A 24842-nucleotide genomic window follows, 5' to 3' on the forward strand; every position below is an offset into this window, starting at 1 on the left:
AAAAAGCATTAATCCATACATTGTCTGAGCAAATAGAGTATGGAATTTTTGGATGCAGCATATAGTTTCTTTTTTCCTTCCCTAGACATACCATTGAAATAACAGGTGAAAAGTTGGTGATGAGTGGATGCCCTTATATATTGTGGTTTTAGTGTTAATTGTCTCTGATTGACATTGCTTGGCACAGGAGAGAAACAGCTGTGGTCTCAATTTAAATTGAGACTGCTATGTTCTGCAATATTTTCAACTGAATTATAAAGAATATTAAAGATATACTTCAACTGTTGTAATACAGATAGTCTTGGCTTATGACCACAATTAAGGCCAACATTTCTATTGCTAAGCAAGACAGTTAAGTAAGTTTTGCCCCATTTTATGACATTTGTTAAGCAAATCACAGCAGATGTTAAGTTAGTAATACAGTAGTTAAGTGAACCTGGTTTCTTCATTACTTTGCTTGTCAGAAGGTCACAAAAGATGATCATGTGACCCCAGGACACTGCAACCATACAAATACATGACAGTTGCAAAGTGTCCAAATTTTGATCATGTGACCATGGGGATGCTACAACAGTCATAAGTGTGAAAAATGCTCATGTCACTTTTTTAGTGCCATTGTAACTTTGGTCACTAAACGAATGGTTGTCAGTCAAAGACTAATAGTATGTCTTTGTAATTACCAGGATAATCTTGTAGGCAATATTACATATTACTGTAGATCTTTTATTTTGCATCATATTTTAGCAATACTACAATTTATTAAGTCTAAACAGCTTTGTCATTTACTAAGTGAAGCAATTATCTCAGGTGGCAGATACTGAGAGCAATGATAGCAGCCTTCCAGATGATTTTGGAAACAGTAAATGGCAAAACCCTAACTTTAACTTGATGGTATTCAATTAGAAGTTCATTCTGTTTCTGTACATGAATTTGAATGAGAAGGCTAACAGTTCTGTAATGTTAGGTTGCTCTGTTTATCTTTTTTCTAAACGAATAAACCATCATTATTCCAAGAACTCAAGACTTTTTGATTGCACTACAATCATGTGAAGTAGTGCCAAAATAGTGCAAAATCATGCAGTGAACTTCGTGGCTCATTTAGAATTTGAACCTATATCATCCTAGTCAAAACATCCACCTTTAATATAGGAGAATACATACAGAAGTTACTCATGGATTCTCAATGTCTATTCATTTGTTTTGGGATTTGAGAAGAGAGAAGCCTGTGGCCAAACTTTTCAGAAATTCTGCATTTAAGAATTTAGAAACGCCAGTAACTCTTCTTATTTGAGATTGTTTCTCCAAAATTGTATTGTGTTTTGCGATGAAATCATTGGTTAGTGATTGCACTGTAAAGTCTGTATGTTTTTCTTCTAACAGAAAGATGACGAGCTGCTAGCAATCTAAATTTCAATTAGTATAAATTATGAGTTATTTAGAAAATAATTTAAAAGTGTCCATTTCTGAATATTAACATTACTTTGAAAGTCAGTTTCATGTTTCATAAATACTTTTTCAATACTTTTTATATGCAGTATGGATGGTGCAGATCTCTGCTTTGAAATTGTAAAGAGAGCAGATGCTGGTTTTGTGTACAGTGAAGCCGTAGCCAGGTATGTTGTCTTACTTTAATTTTGTGCTGGGAAGAATGAATAATAATTAACACCTGTCTGACAGCTAACACTATAAGCAGCACTGATTATGATAATCAGTCCGGAAAAGTTATATAGGTAGTCTTTGTTTAGACCACAGTTGGGACCAGCAACTCAGTCGTTAAGTGAAGCACTAAGTAAAACAGCAGCTATGCTTATGATCCTACATCAGCTTTCCTTTGCTTTACAGACCTGCAAAGATAGTAAATAGGACGATTGATTGCAAAGTTACTTTTTCATCACTGAACAGTCACTAAATGAGGACTACCTATATTCAATATAGTGTTCTTTTAAAGAAGGTTAATACATGTTGAGGAAAGAAACTATAACTAGTAATGTTTAAAAAAACAAAAGATGGTATTATTTTAATTTTAGCTGTCAGTTATTTTAAATAATTGTGACAAGATATCTCAAATTAAATTGTTTTATTAGAGTCATGATTATCAGTTACACTTCTAAACCTCCAGTTAACAAAAGAACTTAATCAAGGCAAAGTGAAGCACTTTTAAATTAGGAGCATAAGAGGCTAGGATCCAACCTAGATTTGATTAGCTCCAGTTTTCTTTTTCTAGTTATAGTTTGCAAAAATTATAAGACATAAAGCCAATAGCACTGCCATGTTTGCCTCTTAGCAAGCTATATTCAAAAACACCTTATTTTTAAACACAGGAGTTTCATTACATAATCATGAATTATTTCACTAATAGACAAGTTCATATGAGACTATTCTCTTTTAAAGCCATTTAAGTAGATAAATAACCTACAACATTTAGTAACAAATTGTGTAAGTCGGTTTGTATTATATTAGTTCAATGGAAGATATTATATTAAATTTAGCTAAACAGGTGAGGGATTGAATCCTGTTGATTCCATAGCTAAATTTTGTGGTATACTAACACAGAGAGGGTTTTTTGTCTGTTTTACAAAATAGCACCAAAATATTGTGAGTTTATGCTCTTTTAATTTTATTTATGCATTCATAGATTATAGAGAGAATCTTTAATTTTCATTAGCAATATATGTTTTCAGTGTTTTAGAGCTGTGGCTCCCACATTTTGGGCACCAGGGACCAGTTCCGTAGAGAGAGGTTTTTCCATGGACCAAAGGATGTGTGGTTTCGTGTGCATCCCGCAGATGGAGCTTCACTTGTTTCTGGCCTGTCACGGACTGGTGCGGGTCCGCGGACCAGGAGTTGGGGACCCCTGTTCTAGAGTAGATGTGGACCATAAGGGCCCTCAGTGGGCCATACCGTATTTCTAGGTGACCTTATGTTGCTGCTAGTCATTTTATGTCTTTAAGAATGTTGTTTGCGATTACACAATTATGTTGTTTCCATTAGCTACTGCATAATTCATCTTTATAATATAAAGGTATTGTAAAGTACAATACAATATGACTAAGATACAGTGTAGATGGAGTTCATTCGGGCTTGTTGGTCACGTATCTATCTCCCAGCTGCGCAGCCACAGCCCTGCCCGCACTGCTCGATGTCCTGGCCGAAGTGGCAGTTGAACTCCCCAACCTTTTGGTTGTGGGGGATTTCAATCTGCCTTCGATCGGTGAGTCATCTGAGACAGTTCGGGAGTTCATGGCCTCCATGGCGGCCATGGACCTGACTCAGATTGTTCAGGGCCCAGCTCATAGGGGAGGACACACACTCGACCTGGTTTTTCTCTCTGGGCATTGGATAAATGGTCGAGGTAGGGGGGAGCTTTCCATCGCCCCCCTGTCATGGACCGACCATTCCCTCCTTAGACTGGACTTTCAATCTGCCAACTCTCGTCACTGGGAGGCGGAACCAGTGAAAAGTTTCCACCCCAGGCGCTTGATGGACCCAGAGAGGTTCTTGACGGAGCTTGGGACATTCCCCGCATCTCAATCCTGCGATTCGCCCAAGTCGCTGGTGGCAGCCTGGGAACGGGCAGCTGCCGGCACCTTGGACCGAATCGTACCTTTGCGGCCTTTGACCCGACGCAGATCCCGGGTGGCCCCTTGGTTCTCCATGGAGCTCCGGGAAATGAAGCGTCGGAAAAGACGCCTAGAGGAGTGTTGGAGGTCCTCCCCGGTCTGAATCTGATCGAACACAGCTAAGAACCCATATTAGGTCTTATCTTGTGGCAATGGAAGCGGCGGATTACTTCGCCGCTCTCATTGCATCTGCGGAAAACCGCCCAGCCGCCCTGTTTAGGGTGACCCGCTCCCTCCTTAATCAGGGAGTGAGAGAAGACCCCTTGCAGGGCAGAGCTGAGGATTTTGTACAGTTTCTGCATGATAAAATCGCTCAGATCCGGACTGGATTGGACTCTGACTGGGAGGAATCCACTTGGGAGACTGGGGTAGATCTTGGGAGTAACACCTGGGTTGAGTTTAACTCTGTTTCTGTCGATGAAGTGGACAGGATCGTGGGTAGACTGGGTGCCTCCACGTGTTTGCTGGATCCGTGTCCTTCCTGGTTTGTTTCGGCTGCTGGGAGGTGACTGGAGACTGGATCCAGGCAATTGTCAATTCTTCTTTGAGGGAGGGGGTCTTCCCCACCTTGCTTAAGGAGGCGGTGGTTCGACCCCTCCTCAAGAAGCCTGCCCAGGATCTAGACTCGCTTAACAACTATCGGCCCGTCTCCAATCTTCGCTTATTGCGAAGCTTGTTGAGACCGTGGTGGCACAACAGTTCCCACAGTTCCTGGAGGAAACGGAGTATCTAGACCCGTACCAATCAGGTTTCCGGCGCGGGCACAGCACAGAAACGGCATTGGTCGCCTTGGTAAATGATCTCTGGCGGGCCCGGGATAGAGGTTGTTCCTGCATCCTGGTCCTACTTGACCTCTCAGCGGCCTTTGATACCATCGACCATGGTACCATCGACCTAATGCAGCGACTTGGAGAGTTGGGGGTAGGAGGCACTGTTTTACAGTGGTTCTCCTCCTACCTCTCAGGTCGCTCGCAGTTTGTATGGGCAGGGGGACAGAGGTCCATCCTGAGGCCCCTAACTTGTGGGGTGCCTCAGGGGTTGGTTCTCTCCCCCCTACTCTTTAACATCTATATGAAGCCGCTGGGTGAGATCATTCGTGGTTTCGGGGTAAGGTATCATCAATATGCTGATGATACTCAATTATATATCTCCACCCTGGGCCACCCCGGGGATGCCCTTTCTGTGATGTCTCGATGCCTGGAGGTGGTGCAGGCCTGGAAGGGCAGGAACAGACTCAGACTCAACCCTTCCAAGACTGAGTGGCTGTGGATGCCGGCATCCCGTGTTCTAGAGTTCCTGTCACTTTTGATGGTGGGGGAGGTACTTGCCCCCGTTGAAAGGGCCCGCAACTTGGGTGTCCTCCTGGATTCCCGGCTGTCCCTAGAAGACCATTTGACAGCCGTGACCGGGGGGCTTTCGCACAGGTGCGCCTGGTGCGCCAGTTGTGCCCTTTTCTAGACCGTGATGCTCTTTGCATGGTCACTCATGCCTTGGTTACCTCCCGCTTGGATTACTGCAACTCCCTCTACATGGGGCTGCCCTTGAGGTGCACCTGGAGGCTCCAGCTGGTCCAGAATGCGGCCGTGTGGGTTGTTACGGGAGCTCCTCATTACTCCCGTGTAACATCTCTCCTGCGTGAGCTGCACTGGCTACCAGTGGTCCTCCGGATCCGCTTCAAGGTGCTGGTATTGACCTATAAAGCCCTACATGGCTTAGATCCAGGGTATTTGCAGGACCATCTCCTGCCTGCTTCCCACCATCCTGTCCGCTCCCATAGGGTTGCTCTCTTCAGGGTACCGTCGGCCAGGCAATGCCGTCTGGTGACGCCCAGAGGTAGGGCATTCTCCGTGGGCGCCCCTACCCTCTGGAATGAACTACCTGAGCTCTGGACAGCCCCGGATCTCCGCTCCTTCCATTGAGGCCTGAAGACTTGGTTATTCCAACAATTGGGCTGATTCTGATCCTTGGGTTTTTATTATTTATTATTTTAATCTGGTTTTAGTGGGTTTTTATTATTGTATGTTTTTAATCTGTGTTCGCCGCCCTGAGTCCTTCGGGAGAAGGGCGGCATATAAATTCTGTAAAATAAATAAAAATAAATAGATGGTAAGTAGCTTTTGTTTCAGGTGTGACTATGATGGGGATTACAGAGGTAAATGATGCTCATAGGTAGACCATGAACATATCTGAAATTTTGAAAAAATGTTAGGATATTGTTATAAAGTGTTGATCAGGGGTTGCTGAAAATCGTTTATCAGAAGGCACGCTAAGGAAATTGTTCCTTTCTACCCTCATTTGCTCCCGAGACACTTAAACTTCAATTTGGTTTTATCTGACCAAGTCAGCCCAATCTATATACTATGAAAACTCTCAGGTCTGTAACTGAGCAAAATTGTGCATTGTAGGGCACAACCTTTTTAGCCCAGGTACTCCACATGGGTAGCTTACAGAATGCATCCAAAATCTGGGATATATAACACCTATGGAATTAAAATTTGGCAAATTTTATAAAATAATTTATGACATAACATAACAAAATGTCATAAAATATTTCCTGTGGTCAGCTCCTGATGTTTAACTGTGCTATGCAGTCGGTTACTCTGAAGGCAAATCCATCTCTAAATATCTCCCTGAATTTTTAAGAACTTTTCCAATACATTTGAAGCTCTGCCATTTGGGACTCTGGTAAGGAAATATCTCTGAAACAAAACCCCACTGTGTAATTGCTAATAAAGCTTTGGATTACAAATCCTTTTCTTATTTCTGCATACAGTAGTGGCCAAAATTGTGGAAACCTTCTGGGAAAAGTGTATTTTTGAGGTTTGATGGCTAATAACACCACTTTTTTTGGAGTTTCAAGATAATCATATTTCAGTGCTGGAATGGCCTGGGAATAGTCCAGACCTTAACCCATTGAAAATCTATGGAGCCGACTAAAGAAACTTGTTAGTCAGAAGCAACCCAGCAATAAAACCCAGTTAATAGAAGAAATCATTCAATCTTAGTTTCACATTATAACAGTTGCAGAACTAAAAGACTTGGTTCACTCCATGGGAAGATGTTGTAAGGCCGTAATTCATGCTAAAGGTTACCCAACTAAGTATTAACTGACGTGATAATTTTTGTATATCTCGTTTTTTCTAGTGATAATTTTTGTATATATCATTTTTTTCTACGTGTTTCACTTTTCTTCTTTATACTGTAACTGCTATTCTAATAGCAAATCCTTCATAAAAGTTATTGCATTACATTCTTGATTAAATGATCCTTCCATTGATATATAATTTTATGGTACTACTCCAAAAAAAAGTGGTGTTATTAGCTAGTTTTAGAAAATACACTTTCCCAAAAAGGTTTCCACAATTTTGGCCACTGCTGTATATACCTTTTGAGTAGATTTAGCAAACTGTAGCCAAGGTGTAACATGCATCCCTCCCATTGTGGGGAATAAGTCAATATAAGTGGGATTTTATTTTTGTCAAGTACATGTACACAGAACTTGATATTAGCAAACTTCCATAATTTAGGTTTAATAATCTCCTGCTGGTGATTATTATTGGTTTATTTATTCGGCTATAAGGTAAAGGTTCCCCCGCACATGGGTTTCCGGCTCTAGGGGCGATGTTCATCTCCATTTCTAAGCTGAGGAGCCAGCGCTGTCTGAAGACGTCTCCGTGGTCATGTGGCCAGCATGACTAAATGGCAAAGGCACATGGAGCGCTGTTACCTTCCCACTAAAGTGGTCCCAATTTTTCTACCTGCATTTTTTACATGCTTTCAAACTACTAGATTGGCAGAAGCTGGGACAAGTAACGGGAACTCACTCCGTTATCCAGCACTAGGTATTCGAACCGCTGAACTGCCGACCTTCTGATCAACAAGCTCAGCGTCTTAGCCACGGAGCCACCGTGTCCCCCTTATTGGGCTACAAACCCTAACTAATATTTTGGGAGTTGATATTGACTGAAATGTGAACAGTCCTGCCACTTTCTTGAAGAATCTCAATTTTCAATCAAACAGTAGAAATATTGCAACTTGCTGTTCTTTGGTAAAAATTTTAATAAAGAAAAGAAAATCAACCTGAATTTTGGCAAAAGGCAGAGTTGATTACTTCCTTAAAGGTATTGAATATTGTTATTTGAATTGTTTAGATACACTTTAGTTATTTGTTTATTTAATCCCATCTTGAGGCTGCCTGGCTATTGAATGACTGAAGGTGGCTTACAAATAAAAGAAGCAATACATATAAAAGAGAACACAGCTGATCAGAAGAGCTAAACTAAGTTAAGATGGGTTCCTTAACCATCTTATCCCAAGGCTCTGGAGATCAGTTTTTAGTAATTATCAGAACGTCATAAGAATGGAGGTTGTGACAAATTCATATTTCATTTAAGAGGACAGGTGTTATAAATTAATAGGTGTGCCTCATGATGATGACTGTTTGATGAACAGGATCCAGAGTGCACTCAAACTTCTTGATTGCACCAGATGGGCAGAAACAATTGGAGATTGGGCCTGGCTATTTCACTGACTGTGTCATGCAAGTCTTTAAAGATAATAACCTGCACTTTGAATTTCACCTGAAAGCCAGTTGGTAAACAGTGAAGCAGTGAAGTTATTTGGGCATAACATGCTGCTCCCATCACTGCCTGAACTGCTGCATTCTGGACTAACTGTAGCTTCTATATCAGCTTCAAAGGCAACTCTACTAGGCCTCATTACATTAATCCAGGGAGCAGGTAAGCATAACATGATTTACTGACTGAAGAGCCTTCTAGTCCAGGGGAGGGTACAAATTGTGTACCAGACATACCTGTCCAAAGACTCTCTTAGCCACAACTGTGGCCACACCTGCTCTCAAATTAATGCATTGGAACCTGAAATGTAAGATCTATGAATCAAGGTAAGCTAAATGTGGTCAAACATGAAATGGCAAGATTGAACATTGACATCTTGAGAGTCTGTGTATTAAAGTGGACAGGAATGGAATAATTTAATTCAGATGACCATTCTATCTATTACTGTGGGCAAGAATCCCTTAGAAGAAATGGATTAGCCTTCATAGTCAATAAAAGAGTGGGAAAAGCAGTACTGGGATACAATCTCAAAAATGACAGAATGATCCCAAGGCAAACCATTCAACACCTCAATAATCCAATTCTGCACCCCAACCATTGATCCGAAGAGACTGAAGTTGACTAGTTTTATGAAGATCTATAACACCTCCTAGAACTACTTAACATCAAAAGATTTCCTTTCATCATAGGGGATTGGAATGCTAAAGCAGGAAGTCTAAAGGTAACCGGAATAACAGGCAAGTTTTGTCTCGGAGTACAAAATGAAGCAGGGCAAAAGCTAAAAGAGTTTATCTAGAGAACATGCTGCTCATAGCAAACACTCTTTTCCAACAACCAAGAGGTGATTCTACACATCACCAGATGGTCAATACTGAAATCTGATTGATTATGTACTCTGCAGTCAAAGATGAAGAAGTTATATACAGTCAGTAAAAACAAAACGTGGAGCTCAGATCATGAGCTTCTTATTGCAAAAATAGAAGCAAGTAGGGAAAATCACTAATTAAATTAAATTGAAGAAAATAGGGAAAATCACTAGGCCATTCAGGCATGATCTGAATTGTAACTCTTATTCATATGCAACAGAGGTGGTGAATAGATTTAAGGAATCAGATCTGGTAGACAGAGTGCCTAAAGAACAATGAATTAAGAACATTGTACAGGAAGCATTTACAATGATCCCCCCCAAAAAAGGAATGAAGAAAGCAAAACGGCTGTCTGATGAGGCTTTACAAATAGCTGAGGAAAGAAGGGAAGTGAAAGGCATGCTTCTGTTTTTAACATTACCTTTTGAAGTTTAATTGTTAATAGCCTGGCTGAGTGCCGATTTGTTCTAAACCCCTTTTCTTAATTACAAATGTAAACTTTCATTGCTTTACTCTGGAGTTTTAAAACACTTTCTCTTTCGCCACAAGGAATGTGGAGGCAGGAGAGTTGGGGTTTTTGCAGTGAAAGTGACTTGATCTGATTTATATCACATTTTTACTCTGAGGATTTTCCATTTTATTAGTCTTTCTAAAAGAACTCTTTTGCTTCATTTTATTTTTGTATATATCCTTTTTATTTTTAAAAAGATTTTCTCTTTTTATTCTCTTTTGTGAGAATTGTCTTAGCTGTTTCTGTGGTTACTTTGTAACGAAATATCCATTCTCTCTGTCCTTGAAAAAGAACTGTTTACACTGTGCTGCGAAGCTTGGCTATAAGAGATTTGTACTATATTAAAATCAAATCAACAATAAATTAAGGACTTTGACTATTTATATATTCTTTACAATGCCCCCCCAAAAGAGAGATAAAGGATAGATGGGATTAGAGCCTTCTTGGAAATTTTTGCAAAAAATGTTTACCAATTTACAAGTTTAAATGAAAAATTAGATGAAAAGAGACGACTCATTGTAAAAGACCCTGATGTTGGGAAAGATTGAAGGCAAAGGGAAAGGGGGACAGCAGAGGATGAGATGGTTATATAGAGTAATTTGGGCAATGAACATGAATTTGGGCAAACTCCAGGAGACAGGGGAATGACTGAAGAACAATAACAACTGTTCCTCCCTCTCCAGAAGTGCACAAAAGAAAATTTAATAGAAAAAGGTACAGTGCTCTTAGTAGACCACAAGAGTTTTTCCATCTATAACAAAAATTAGCATTCTGCAGGAATTATAGAAAGGTACTGAAGGAAGTTTCAAAACAATTATTACAAATTTTTAAAAAACCTAAAGTTATGTCTTCATATTATACAACTTAAGACTATGCATAAAAGATTGAAATATATAATTAACTGAACTTATACAGAGGTGTAAATGGTTAGTTCAAAACAACAAAGATTTTACTTTAAAAGCAGCATTTCTAAACATTTACTTTTCATAGTAGCAATTTCTGCAAACAGATATTTTCTCTTTCTTAATTATTTCTGGACCTCTTGCTTCCCTGAAATAGTGAAATCCAATTGATTTCCAATCCTTTGTGTGCTTACACCTATGGACAGAATTTTGCCAAACTAAAACTATAACTCAGTACCCTAATAGATACGTCCTGAGAGATTCTAGGCATAATTTCTTCCCTCTCTGCCCAATCCAGCTCAGGATTTCACAGTCTTTTAATTTGAGTTTCTCTCTGGAATCTCCTCCGTGGAACAGTTCTGTACTACCAAGATTCCCCACCACTGTTTCTCCAAGTTCACATTCACTATATTGTCTTTGGGCTTAGATCTGTCAATATATCAGTAGACAGTATCTTCCATTACTAGATCATCCTCCCCTACTCTTCCATATAAGTAGTTGTGCTCCTTCAATAGTTTGCCACTATACCACTATTTTTTATTCCCCTGAATATACTCAGTTTTAAAACTATGCACCAGCAGGATGAAACTAAAATATACAAATTTCTTTTGGTGAGTTTCCTATAGCCATTTCAACAATGCATGGTCAATTCTGAGTTCAAAATAACAGTTGAACCTAGCCCTACATGTAAGTGATGTTGTTCTCAAGGGCATATATAATCTTTCTCTAACACAGACCAATGAGTAGTTAGGTACTGTAGTTTGGGTAGTTTCTTATTCAGAAATTCCACCAAATGAGCATGCTCTGTACTAACTTCAGGTAGTGACTCACTCTGAGGCATCAGTTGTTACCACAATTGCTTTATCCAAGATTGGAGTTGTAATAAAGGATATCTGCGACTTAATGCTGCTCAAATGCAATCTGTAATTTTTCAGACCACACTGGATTGGTTTGTGTAATACCCATTCCTTGAAGATCCTGAATATAACATTGTTAAAATTTGCCTGTATTTGAGCACTTGGTAGTAATGAATTAGCCCCAGGAAAGATTGCACAGTACATGATTTTCTTTATAAGTACAGATCAGTTCTGGATTCTTTCCTCTACAATGCGTCACATGCAGGCCACAGCCACCCCAGCTCCGTGAATGGGAAAAATGTCACAAAACATCACGTGACGGCAATGTGATGCAGTAGGTTTGACACCCCTGCTCTACAAGTAGTTTTTCTATTTCTTCTGTCATTAAAGTCATAGATTCGGCTTTTATCCTCACACATATTTACTTTAAAAACATTTTGTTGTATCCCTACTAGTGGATGATGACCCAATATTCTGTCATCTGGGCATGGAATGTTCTTGAAAAACCTTCACAATCTTTACTTTATGTTAATCTCTAGTTCTGTCATAGAGTTGTAAATTTTCCTGAAATGATCCTGAATCTTTATTGTTAGTTTTGTCACATTCAGTGTGGCAATTTGATGGCATTCACATGAGCATGCTGAATTAGTGATCAGTTCCTTGCTCATTGGTGTGCCATGTCTTACTTTCATAGTTATGAGTAGACACTGCATATTTTCTTCCTTTAGACTTTGACCATTTTCAATATTCTCTTCTGCTATCTTTTTACCCTAAACTCTCCAAGGATTTGGCGCATTCCTCCTACACTTTATTTATGCAAAGGTCATTATTATGTGGATTACACTAAATCAGGGCAGATGCAATCTTTATCCAGATATTTTTATCTGAACTTGTCTCCTGATCAGGTACTTGCTCTTCCTCCATAAAATAAGATTGCTAGTTATCTATTTTTCTATTTTATCTATCTATTTTTATTAATGCACAGGTGACTATTCAAATAGTTAAAATTACAAGTTTTTCTTCCATTCTACAAGTGGTTAGCACAAGTTCCTCACCATTTGAAATATAGAGGATGAATCCAAGGGAAAGAGTCTTCATATCGGTGTTTTTATTTCAGGGTGTGCCCTCTCTCAACATTTTAATATAATAATAATTTATTAAATTTATGTGCCTCCTGGTTTCAAGCAACTCTTAGGGCCTAGGCTTAGAGCCTAGATATTTACGAGACCACCTTCTGCCACCGATAACCTCCCACCGGCCAATACGCTCCCACAGAGAGGGTCTCCTCAGGGTGCTGCCGGTCAAGCAATGTCGACTGGCGGCCCCCAGGGGGAGAGCCTTCTCGGTGGGGACACTCCCCCTCTGGAACGAGCTACCCCCAGGGATACGACTGATCCCGGACCTCCGTACTTTCCACCGGGCCCTGAAGACTGTTCTATTTCAGCAAGCCGGGCTGTCTTAAAAGTTTTTAACTGGTTAATTTTATGGGTAAGGGGTTTCAAATTGGGGAAGCCAAATTAATTGAATTATGTTTTAAATTATTTTAATTTTCATATTGTATGTATTTTAATCTTGGCTGTTCACCGCCCTGAGTCCTTCGGGGGAAGGGCGGTATAAAAATTTAATTAATAATAATAATAACAACAACAACAACAACAACAACAACAACAACAACAACTCTGATTAGTTACGCTAATTACTGTCCTTTCAAACATCAGGAAAAGATCTTTTTGTTTTTACTGAAGTGTTTTAAATAATGTTAAATTAATTAAATATAATATACAAGGGCATTATGTTGTCTTTTTAGCTCATGTCTGTCTTGTTTTAAACTATATTACTATGATTGGAATGTATGTTAATTTCAACTCTAATATTTTGTTAAAAGGATGTTTATATTTTCATTAGATTCTTTTATTGGACTTTGATTTTAAATTGTATAGATTATATCTTGCTCTGAGAACTCTGAATATAGTCTCACCAATAAACAACATCATGATATTATGGATACTTATTTAGAAGCAAGTTTTTCTTACAGGACTTCTTTCTGGAGAGAAATGTTACAGTCTTAGGTTTCAAAGTACATGTAATGTAAATAAGACCCCGATGATTTTGAATTTCTAAAATATTGTGCCCAAACAACCTGAATTTTATGCCTATTTTTCTTTGCAGTGCTTATAACTTATTTGCATGTTTGGTTTTGCAGTCATTACATGAGACAGATATTGGAAGCACTGCGCTATTGTCATGATAATAATATAATTCACAGGGATGTGAAGGTAAGTCATATAATTACAGGAAAAATATCCATGTAAGTGTTTGTATTATTTATTGTTGCTTGGTTTCTCTGTTTTACTCAGTCAAGTGCATCTATTAATTTGGAGTTTTGGACAAAATAGTAAAACAATTGAACCTTTTCATGTGGTAAGGTTCACAAGTGCACACACATAAAATATAATATATTATAATATAATATTAAAAACATTATCTTTTTTTCTTTTTTCTTTCTAACAAAATTCCTATATCCACTTTGCATTTAGAATGTGAAGTATTTTGAATTTAAAACACCAATTTTGAGCTCTGTTTAAATTCAAAACATTTTCCACACTCTTTAGTCTGAGAGCTAGAAATGTGTTTTTGTACAGGTGGTCTGTTTATTTTTTGGGTGTTCTATTATTGAATCCAGATCTGATGCAGTCAATAATTCTATTTTTTAATCTGTTTACTGTATCTGTATCATTTCATAAATAATGCTCAAATATAATACAGTTGAATAATCTATATAAAAGTATATACTTTTATGTAGTTATAATTACAAAACAAGTGCAGTTTAGAAATTGAGGTAGATAATTTACAATTTAAATATAGTTATGAATTATCCACTTGGTGCAGATTCTTAGTGACCACATAAATAGACCTACTTTAAGAAGAGCAGTCCCCAACCCGTCCTTCAGATCATCCCAACACTAAATCCATCACCACTGTAATTCAATTCATCCATCTTGCCGCTGGTCATCCTCTTCCTATCTTTTCTTCTACCTTTCTCAATATTACAGACTTCTCAACAGAGTCAGTTCTTTGCATAATATATTCAAAATATGATAATTTGAGCCTTGTAATTTGTGCTTCAAGTGAGAACTTTAGATTGATTTACTCTACAATCAATTTGTTTGTTTTCTTGACTATCCATGCTATTTTATTAAGAGTCTTCTCCAACCCACAAATTCAAAAGTGTCAATTCTCTTTCAATCCTTCTTCAAAATCCAACTTTTGCTTCTGTAGGGTGTCATAGGAAAAATTGTTGCCTGCATGATTTTGATCTTTGTAGATATAGACACATCTTAGCATCTGACTGTCTTTTCCCAGGCTTTCATTATTACTTCACCATAGTTTGAAATCTATTTCTTTATTTATGATTATTGTTGTTCAGTTGCAGAGTCATATCTGACTCTTCCAGCCCCATGGACCATAACACACCAGGCTCCCCTGTCCTTCATCAACTATTAATATCAACTGTTGTTGACAGTTGATCCTAAAATCAGAAGGTATTCACCTTTTCAGTATTTTTATTTTTGGTTCTAAGGCTTACTGCTATATGTTATTTTGGTCTTATGTCTCTCCTTTGCTGATCTGAAGCATGTTTCCCTATGTTCCATCCATACTATGGTTTCCTAACCTGCATATAGGTTTCTTCTGAAGACAATGAGATGTTCTGGAATTCCCATTATCCTAAAGACATTCCACAGCTTGACATAGTCAGCATAATCAGTCTAATCGGTAAAGCCCAAAGTCAAAGTTTCATTCTTTTCCACATCAAGCATGAAATTCAGAAGCGGTCTCCATGTGGAAACAAAAGTACTTATGTTCTTTTCTTTAATCAAAATGGTCAATTTTGCCATTTCAGCCAACTCTATCAACTTCTGCAACCATTCGTCCATAATAGAAATCAAATCATGTCCTTCCATTTTTGTCCATACAAGTCTTGCTGCTGTCGACATATAATAACAAAGTTCCAATTTTTTTCTCCAGTTCTTTTTCCATTAAACCCAAAAGGAAAAGTTCTGGTTTCATTTTTCTCTCCATTTTCAAAAAAAAATGTATTAAAATATGAATCATACTCAAAAAAAATGTTGCTTTATCACATGTCCACCATAGATGACAAAAAGTCCCCTCTTTACTTTTACACTTCCAACATTCATTTGGCATACCTTTATACATCTTAGATAATTTATCTAGTGTTAAATACCAACGATACATCATCTTATAAATTTTTTCTTTTAGATTGTAATTTAATGTGAGTTTTAAACTCTTCGTCCACATATTTTCCCATTGTTCAAGCATCACATTACATCCAAAGTTCCTTGCCCATTGAATCATACAATATTTTACATGTTCATTTTCCAAATTTAATTTCAATAACATTTTATAGATCTTAGCAATATGTTCATCGTTGCCACATAATAAAATTTCCAGTTCATTTTTAACAAAGTCAAATCCATAACATTTTTTATCCAATTTAAGCCTTTCTTTCAGTTGTTGATAAGTAAACCAATGGCAAACATAACCTTCTGATTTGAGTTTTTCTCTTGGCTTTAATATTGGGTCACCAGAGTTGAAAGATAAATTTTTTCCATACGTCAACCAGTTTGGCTTTGCCTCCATTTCTTTTCTGAAAAAGGCTTTCTGTGGTGACATCCAAAGTGTCAACTTTGTAGAGAGCCTTGTTTTATATTTATTCCAAACTCTTAGTATGGCATGTCTAACAAAATGGCTATTGAAATCAACATTGACTTTAGATTTATCATACTATAAGTACAGGGGTGGTATTCACTTACCTTCGCTACCGATTCGCAAATGTGAGCGCTCGCACGTGCACCTACACGCATGGGCAGAGCATTTCGTACATGCACAGAGGGTAAAAAATGATGTCAGGGCAGATGGGCGGAGCCTCCCGCAGCTGCCGCTACCAGTTCACGCAATCCGGATAGAACCGGCTGAATTGCACCACTGCATAAGTAGCTGTGCCATCCAAATCTTAATTCATGGTCCTCTAGTTCAAGTAACCTCTTATTCTGGAGGCTCACCCATTCTTATGCCCAGGTCAAGCAACATGCATCAAAGTACAATTTCATATCTGGTAGACCCAAACCCCCCTCTTTACTTAGCACCTTGCAGTAATTTATATCTAGAAATTAGATATTTTTTAATCTAAAAATTAGATATAATTTTCCCTGCCATATGAACTTAGAACTTGTTTTTTTCCCCATCATATGAACTTAGAAATATCCTTCTGCCATTGTTTAAATAGATTATCAGTAAGTATTGGTAACATCTGGAATAAAAAAAAGCATCTTTGATAAGATGCTAGATGGTAGATCTTTATAGAAATGGCTTGTACATATTATTATGAAGAAGCAAAAAGTTGTGATTTGATGTTAATGCCTTATTTTACTGTAACAAAGAGAGTCGGAAATCAATGCTTCTTTTTTTCTTCCTATTTTTCCTCACCTCTCTTTCACCTTTCTCTCCCCCCCCCCCCCCACTGCTTTTCTGTTTATTTTGTATTTTATAATATTTCATAACGCAATAAAAATGTTAATGGATGACATAATCAGCATAATCAAAGATCTTTTTGATAACCATATTGGCTTCTTTTCTGCATTTCTTGGCTTTTTGTTATCTAGTGGCATCAACACAATGTTACTTACAACTTGACTTTTTCTGAAACCAATTTAAACATCTATATCCTTTTCCATGTAAGGCTTTAATCTGCATTGGATGTTCCTAAGCATTATTTTGCCAGTGTGCGAAGTTAATGATACAATACAATAGTTAGTACCCTCAGTTAAGTACCCTCTTTTCTTTAATATTAGTATGTAGACTGACCTCTTCAAATTTGATGGCCACTATGATGTTATCCAAATTAGATGGCAAAATTTGTTTAAAATTTTTACTGGTTTTTCTTCAGTTGCTTAATATACAGTATCTGTATATATTCCATCAATGTACTGTATGTAGCCTTCCATCTTGATGATGATCAGACTGCTATTATAACTTCATTCTCTTCTAGTACTGAGGTTCTTGTAGATAGAGAATGTCTTCTAAGGTATCTTGGACATTGGCATCTCTGCTGCACAGGATTTCAGTTTACTCCTTCCATCATTTTTTTTCTCTTTGAATCAGTTATTATTTGTCCATTGGCATCCTTTAGCAAATTGAGGATGTAACCTCCTCTGGAGTTTGGAGATGTTTTGAAAGACTTTTCTTGTTCCCATCTCTGATACCTTTACAGATTTGTAATACATATAGTCCTTGCTTAGCAACCACAATTGGGACCATATAGACACTTTGTGGCAAAGCACTACAGTCATTAAGTGGAAAACTGTGTGACTGCAACAGATTTATGCATCACTTCTTCAGTTGTTAAGTAAAACATCATATGACCACAACTTGAAATTTTAGTTCCATGTTCTTCATTAACTCTTACCTGTATTAATTTGCAAGCCATTTGGGAAGCACACAGATGGTGATCATGTAAACTGTGGCTGCTGCAGTAGTTGTAAATGCAAGGATTGGTTGCAAAGCTTTTTTGTTGGTTTGTTTGTTGTTGTTGTTTGCACCACTGTAACTTCAAACAGTTACTAGATAAGGCATAAGGCAGTCAGTAGGTAAGCACTACCTGTACTGCTTCTAACAGCTCTTTGAAATTCTCCCTTCCTGAGATCTTTGTTTTTCTTGGCTTTGGCTTCTTTTCTCTTGGCAATATATTCTTTCACTCAGTTTGCTTTCTTCTGTTTTTTGGGCTTTGATAGTCTTCTCCTTCATCCTTAGCAACTTCTATGATTTCATTCCATTGAAGTTTCATAGAAGTTCTGAACTTCACTGATTGGTTCCCAATCAGTGCCGTTCAGAACTTCAAAGTGATTCCTGATGTTCTCCATGAAAATGATGAGTTTTATTTTTTCATATTGTGGAATTTGGTTACTTTCTATTTCATTAGCTTCACTTGGAATGTGCACATGAGCATTCATGATCTGTTCCACAAACAGCACTTTATCATGTCTTTGATCCTATAATTGAGCTTCTTCACCTTTTAACAATCATATGGCCAGCTGGATTTCTGTGTAAGTAAATCTGGTGATTTCTTGTATGCAACATTGTTTTAGGGGGTTTTTTGTTTGTTTTTTGAAGATAGTGTTGGTTATGAAGAAATCATTGGAATGGCAGAAATTAATAAACTGCTGTCCTGCTTTAGTTCAGTTTTCTAAGCCATGCAATCAAACTACATTTTCCTCAAAATTTCCTATTTCTGTATTCCACTCTCCAGCCATAAGTATCTTGTTTGCATGTTCTGTTGGTTTCAAATTGGACTTGATATAAAACTCCTCAGCCTCTTCTTCATTGATGATTGGAGCATAAACCTGGATGATTGTCATATTAAAGGATTGTATGAAGGCTAAGTAATATTATGGAATCATTGATTGCATACTGTTCTTTCTCCACCCTTCCTATCTATAACAACAACACCATTTGTTAATAGTTAATTTGTTATTTGCTATTAGTTAATTTGTTTTTCATATCCTGAGTAATATAGTATGATCCTCTGAGTGGAAAGTGTCCAATCCCAGTCCATCTCAATTTACTGATGCCTAAAATGTCAAGTTGTAATTTTGTTATCTTTTACTGCCTGTTTCAGTATTCACAGCTTTCCCATAATCATGTTTTTCATATTCCATATTACCACCGTAATTCTGACTTCTTTGCAGCTTTGGATTTTTTTTTTCCTCCTGGGTAGTAAGAAACTGGTTATTGCAAAGGCTTTAATCTAGCCACATTCTAAATACCATTGGCACTCCAACATTTTTTTAGTTTCCTCACTAGCATATTGAGTGCCATCTGACTTGAGCCTATTTTAACTATGCATGATGCACCCTGTCCCCTGTCAATGACTATTGTACACATATATTCTGGTGCCATAATAAATTGATATCAATCATCAGGGTGATTTTATCATTTCAGCCACACTGTGTACTACTTGCTTCAAAGGAAAATTCAGCTCCTGTAAAACTTGGTGGTTTTGGTGTTGCTATTCAATTAGGAGAATCAGGACTTGTCGCCGGAGGTAAGTAATGACTATTTCATATCATGTTCAGTAAACATTTTTTTTAGTTTGGGTGAAATTTACCAAGGATGAACTTATAATGATATAAGAAAATAGCTTGTTTATAAAAAACAAAACAGAACAGTCTAGTTGTGCAACTTGAATATTCTGCAAGTGATAATTAAGAAACAATTATCAAAAATTTGCAAAGTAAACCATGCTTAAGAATGAAAAATAAAATAAAATAATGTATTTATTAAATATATTTCATATTTTGTTTAAATGTGAATTTCTTTAATTGAAGTCTTTGCTGCAACCTAGCACTGTCTATTCTAGCCTGATTAAGCAAAACTTTGGGGATTGCCTTTTTGAGAATGAACAAAACCAGTGTTTCACAGACAAATTAGCTCCTCTTAACTCAGGAATTATGCATGTACAGTGCATTCAGAAAGTATTCTGATCCCATTCACTTTTGTCAATTTTTTAATGCTGCAGCATGATTCTACAGTTGTTGAAAATCATTTTTTTCCATTAATCTACACTCCGTAATGACAAAGTGAAAACACAATTTTAGAAATGTCTGTAAATTTATTAAAAAGAAAAACTGAAATATCATATTGGCATAAGTATTCAGACCCTTCACTCAGTATTTTGTTGAAACACTTTTGCAGCAATTACAACAGCAATTACAGCAATTTAACAGCAATTTAGTCTTTTTGGACTCAAGCTCTCAAGCTCAGTTAGGTTGGATATTTGGCAGATAAATCACGTAACTAAATAAAATATGATAAATACAATGTAAAATTTTGATTTGTATTCCTCTGCCATCTTTAAAAATAATACATTTTTTATTTTATTTTAGGACGTGTAGGAACTCCTCATTTTATGGCTCCAGAAGTAGTAAAAAGAGAGCCTTATGGAAAGCCTGTAGATGTGTGGGGCTGTGGAGTTATTCTTTTTATTCTGCTTAGTGGTTGTTTACCTTTTTATGGTACAAAAGAAAGATTGTTTGAAGGCATTATCAAAGGAAAATACAAGGTAAGTACTTACCTCAAGAAAAATGTTTTAGAAATTTTCATTTCAAAAACACATTTGCAAATGCTAATCCATTTTCATTAATTGTAGTTGCCACACAACTTTATATACAGGTATACAAAGCACTTAAAATACAAATACAATCATGGGTTTTACTATTAAGACATATTTTGACAAAACAGCAACAGAAAAATTCCATACAGTTAAAACAAAGCAAGGAAATAGACTATAGTACATAAAGCCAAAACTGGATTTGTTATAAAGTCTGTGGTAACATGGGAAGAAAGTCAGTCATTTTCTGACATGTATTTGTATTTCCTTTCTGGTTTTTATACAAAGCATTCTCTTTCAAATGTGATAAGCTAGTTGTCTTTGAAATAAAGTAGAAAGCATAAAGGAAATAGTTCTCTTTCCACATATGCCCTGCCCCCAAGTCTGGTAGTCAAATTATGGTGAATTGAGACCTGGTAGCATAATTTACATATTTTCCATTTTAGTTCCATTTTTTAGATTTTCAAATGCCATTTTGATGAGAAATAAATCTAATCTGCCGTTACATGTTACATATCAGAAGCTCAACTGAATATATTCTACAATTATATACTAATCCATGTTGTTGTTACTCAAATATGCAACAAACTTGTGTTTTTTCCCATGTTTGTACATTTCTAATAGGATTTTCAACACCCACTGCCTCTTGTTTTCTTTAATAGTATATTTTACCTCTTCGAGATAGACAGGTTGGGTAACAGAGTTTATAAGAAATACTGGAACTCTACTTTGTTAATGTAGACCAAGGGTGTCAAACTGAAGGCCCACGGGCCATATCTGGCCCACAAGGTGGTTAGATCTGGCCTGTGGGGCTGCCCGAGAAACAGCAAAGGACTGGCCCGCGTGGCTTCGGCCTGGCCCAGGCCAGCCGGGCACTGATCTGCAACCTGGTGGCAGCCATCCGAACCAGACTGCGGCCAGCCTTAGATCTGTGATCTGCCATCACTACCTGAAACACCAGGCCCACTCAACACGAAGGAGGCAAAGTAGCCAGTTAGAAAGGCCAAGTAGAGGTGGTAGAGCATGCCTAGGCCCAGCAGGTAAAAGACAGCCACCACGAGTGGGAAAAGCCATATCCCCATCAACGTTATGGCCACCCAGGCCCAGCCGGGATCGCATGCCTCCCCCTGTCTCTGCTGGGCCTGGGCGGCCATGGCGGAGGTAAGGTGTATCGGGTGCATGGGGGAAACACTCCACGCGCAAGCCAAGGGCAAGACCCGCGAGGGGGCCGAGAAGAAGATGACCAGCAGTGACCTCTCTAACTGCAAGCAAAAACAGACAGTGGGATGGAGTAAGTGTGTTCAGCGGTCTGCATCACATGCCTCCCTCCACCTGCTGCTGATGCTACCGCCGCACCTGCTATTTGGACTACCAGCCCGGTGGTAGCAGTGGGCTCCAGAGCTGCAGAGTGTGCCAGCTGAGGGGCTAGCAGGCTGCAGCTCCTGCCAGAAACCATTGGCCCCCGCATACAAAGGATGCAAGCGTGCACTGGCCAATGGTTTCTGGTAGCAGCTGCTCCATATCCTGCCTTGCCTCACCTCATCCCACGTGATGAGCCTCCCGTCCACTGCCCCACATGACCTTTCTTGCCATAATTGTTAAGTGAATCATTACAGTTGATAAATTAGTAACCCAGTTGTTAAATGAACCTGGCTTTCTCATTGACTTTGCTAATCAAAAGGTCACAAAAAGGAATCACGTGACCTTGGGAAACATCCACAGTCATAAATATGAGTCAGTTGCCAAGCATCTGAATTTTGATCACATGATCATGGAGATGCTGCAAAGGTCTAACTTTGAAAAACTTTGAACTTTCATAAGCCACATTTTTCAGTGCTGTTGTAACTTTGAATGGTCACTAAACAAACTGTTGTAAGTTAAGGACTACCTCTAATTGTGAATGAAAGTTCTCCTCCCTGACCTTTTATAGTGTTCAGTAATAACTTTTTTTTAATTTCAATTATATACCTGTCATATTTACTTCACTCTTCAAAACATAGGCATACGTATTCCATTTTCTTGTTGTTATTAGTTGCGAAGTCGTGTCCGACCCATCGCGACCCCATGGACAACTTTCCTCCAGACCTTCCTGTCTTCTACATCCCCCGGAGACCATTGAAGCTCACGCCGACTGCTTCAGTGACTTCATCCAGCCACCTCATTCTCTGCCGTCCCCTTCTTCTTTTGCCCTCAATTGTTCCCAGCATTAGGCTCTTCTCCAGTGAGTCTTTCCTTCTCATTAAGTGGCCAAAGTATTTCAGTTTCATCTTCTGGATCTGGCCTTCTAAAGAGCAGTCAGGGTTGATCTTCTCTAGGACTGACCGGTTTGATCGCCTTTCAGTCCAAGGGACTTTCAGGAGTCTTCTCTAGCACCATAGTTCAAAGGCCTCAATTCTTTGACTCTCAGCCTTCCTTATGGTCCAACTTTCACAGCCATATATTGCAACTGGGAAAACCATAGCCTTGACTATATTCACTTTTGTTGGTGGGTGATATCTTTGCTTTTTAGTATGCTGTCTAACTTTGTCATAGCTTTCCTCCCCAGGAGCAACCGTCTTTTAATTTCTTTCTAGTCCTCAACAACAACAACAATTTATTATTACATTCTTAGACCAGAGACCAGAACAAATAAAAGCACTCAGTATAGATACATTTAAAAATTCTACTATACAATAATAAATAACAACTAAAATCTATAATAAAATCCAGTGTCAGTTATACATGGTCTGACCATACGATAGTTGCAATCCCTAAACTGTGTGGCCCGTTGTAGGTTCAATGCTAAAAGAGAAATGACTAAGCAGTGCAAAGGGTTTGCCACAATTGTTATACATCACTATGGTGGAGAAGACATGTGTTTCTGACGAATCCCCAGTGCTGCTACGCAGAATCTAGCCACCTGCACTGTAGTTATGGACTGTTCATCCTTAAGCAGCCACTGAAGATAGATAGTGTCGGAATGGCCAGTATACCTAGCAGTTATTGGAAGAATATATTTTTTCCTAATCTCCGTATAAAAGGAACATCTAAGGAGCATGTGACCCACAGTCTCCACCTCTCCTCAGCCACAGGGACAGAGTCTTTCCATGAATGGTATCCTTTTATACTTGCCATACAGGACGGCCAATGGAAGCGCATGGCACCATGCGAGTGCAAATGCTTTCCGATGGTTTGCTGACTCCAACTGACTAATATAGTTGGCAAGAGCAACAACACGTCTAATGGTATCTGGAGCCAGAAACGGCAGAGCTTTCCCTAAGTTCACCTGCCTCTCGATATCCTCCACCCTTTGTCGCAAGGTTTGTCTTGCTAGATCATACTCCATCTTGAGTATTAAAGCTGGAGAGAAGCCTAGTTTGGCAAGGTTGGACTCTTGATCCATGATGAAGAGAATTTGTCTTGAGGATTAATGGAGCAAGACCTTGTGGAAAGAAGTTAAGCTTTAGCCAGAGATTTAAGGACGCTATACTGATTCTTGCTTCGACTTTTGTCAATCCTGTCTCCAGGTGCAGAAGTGCATTTGAGACACAACATGGCATCTGGAGAATTGATCTAATGAATTTGGATTGAACTATTTCTAATGATGTAAAACATGAAGCTGACGGTCGAAGCAAGGTCCCATAAAGAAGCTGTGCTAGCGACTTAGCCAGAAACAGCTTAATTGCAGCAGAGACATAATATCCTCCCTTTGTGTGGAAAAATTTAAGAATGGTGCTCGCTGATCTTTGACCCAAGGCAGCTACATATTCTCCATGTGCTTTTCTTGAACCATTGGCCTGAATGACGACCCCCAGGTATTTGAAGGTGGTTACCTGCTCTATTTTGTGGCCATTTAAATACCATAAATAAAGTTTTGGCCTTTTTGCAAAGGCCATTATCTTTGTTTTCTCATAATTTATGTCCAGTTTATTGTAATTACAGTACTGGAGAAGGGCTCGCAAGGCTCTTTTAAGGCCTACTGGTGTCCTAGAGAGGATCACAGTGTCATCTGCATAGAGCACGTGTCAGGCTCCAAGTAATGCACCCATCACAAATCGAACTCCAAGGCATTGCTTCAACCCCAATCAAATTCAGGCTTGACAGCAGGAGGGCAATGCTTCAGTTACCTATTTTTTGGGGGGCGAGGAGTGATTTGGTTTGTTTTACCATGTCATTTATGTAAAAGGGTAAGAGTAAGAGACACAAGGAAACAATACCAATTTTTTGACAAAACAACTAAGCATGAAGTAAACTTCGGATGGTGATACCCAAGGGAATATTGGTGACCTGGATGGAAAAAAGACACAGACTGGATACAATTGACAAAGGAGAGCAATTCTATGACC

The 24842-nt window shown here is 38.4% G+C and overlaps 1 protein-coding gene across 22 annotated transcripts in view; it reads left to right on the plus strand.

Annotated features, from left to right (window-relative positions):
- Window positions 1–24842, plus strand: part of CASK (calcium/calmodulin dependent serine protein kinase) — a 294102-nt gene that overhangs the window by 132155 nt on the left and 137105 nt on the right. For all 22 annotated transcript variants that reach the window (XM_034423848.3, XM_034423849.3, XM_034423852.3 and 19 more), the window contains 4 exons: window positions 1536–1613; window positions 13537–13609; window positions 19350–19452; window positions 20294–20469. In XM_034423848.3, the coding sequence (XP_034279739.1) occupies window positions 1536–1613; window positions 13537–13609; window positions 19350–19452; window positions 20294–20469 (430 nt within the window). The remainder of the gene's footprint in view (window positions 1–1535; window positions 1614–13536; window positions 13610–19349; window positions 19453–20293; window positions 20470–24842) is intronic.

This window comes from Pantherophis guttatus, chromosome 5 (genome assembly GCF_059756535.1).
Source record: "Pantherophis guttatus breed Tessera chromosome 5, ASM5975653v1, whole genome shotgun sequence".
In the NCBI taxonomy this organism is placed as follows: Eukaryota; Metazoa; Chordata; class Lepidosauria; order Squamata; family Colubridae; genus Pantherophis; species Pantherophis guttatus.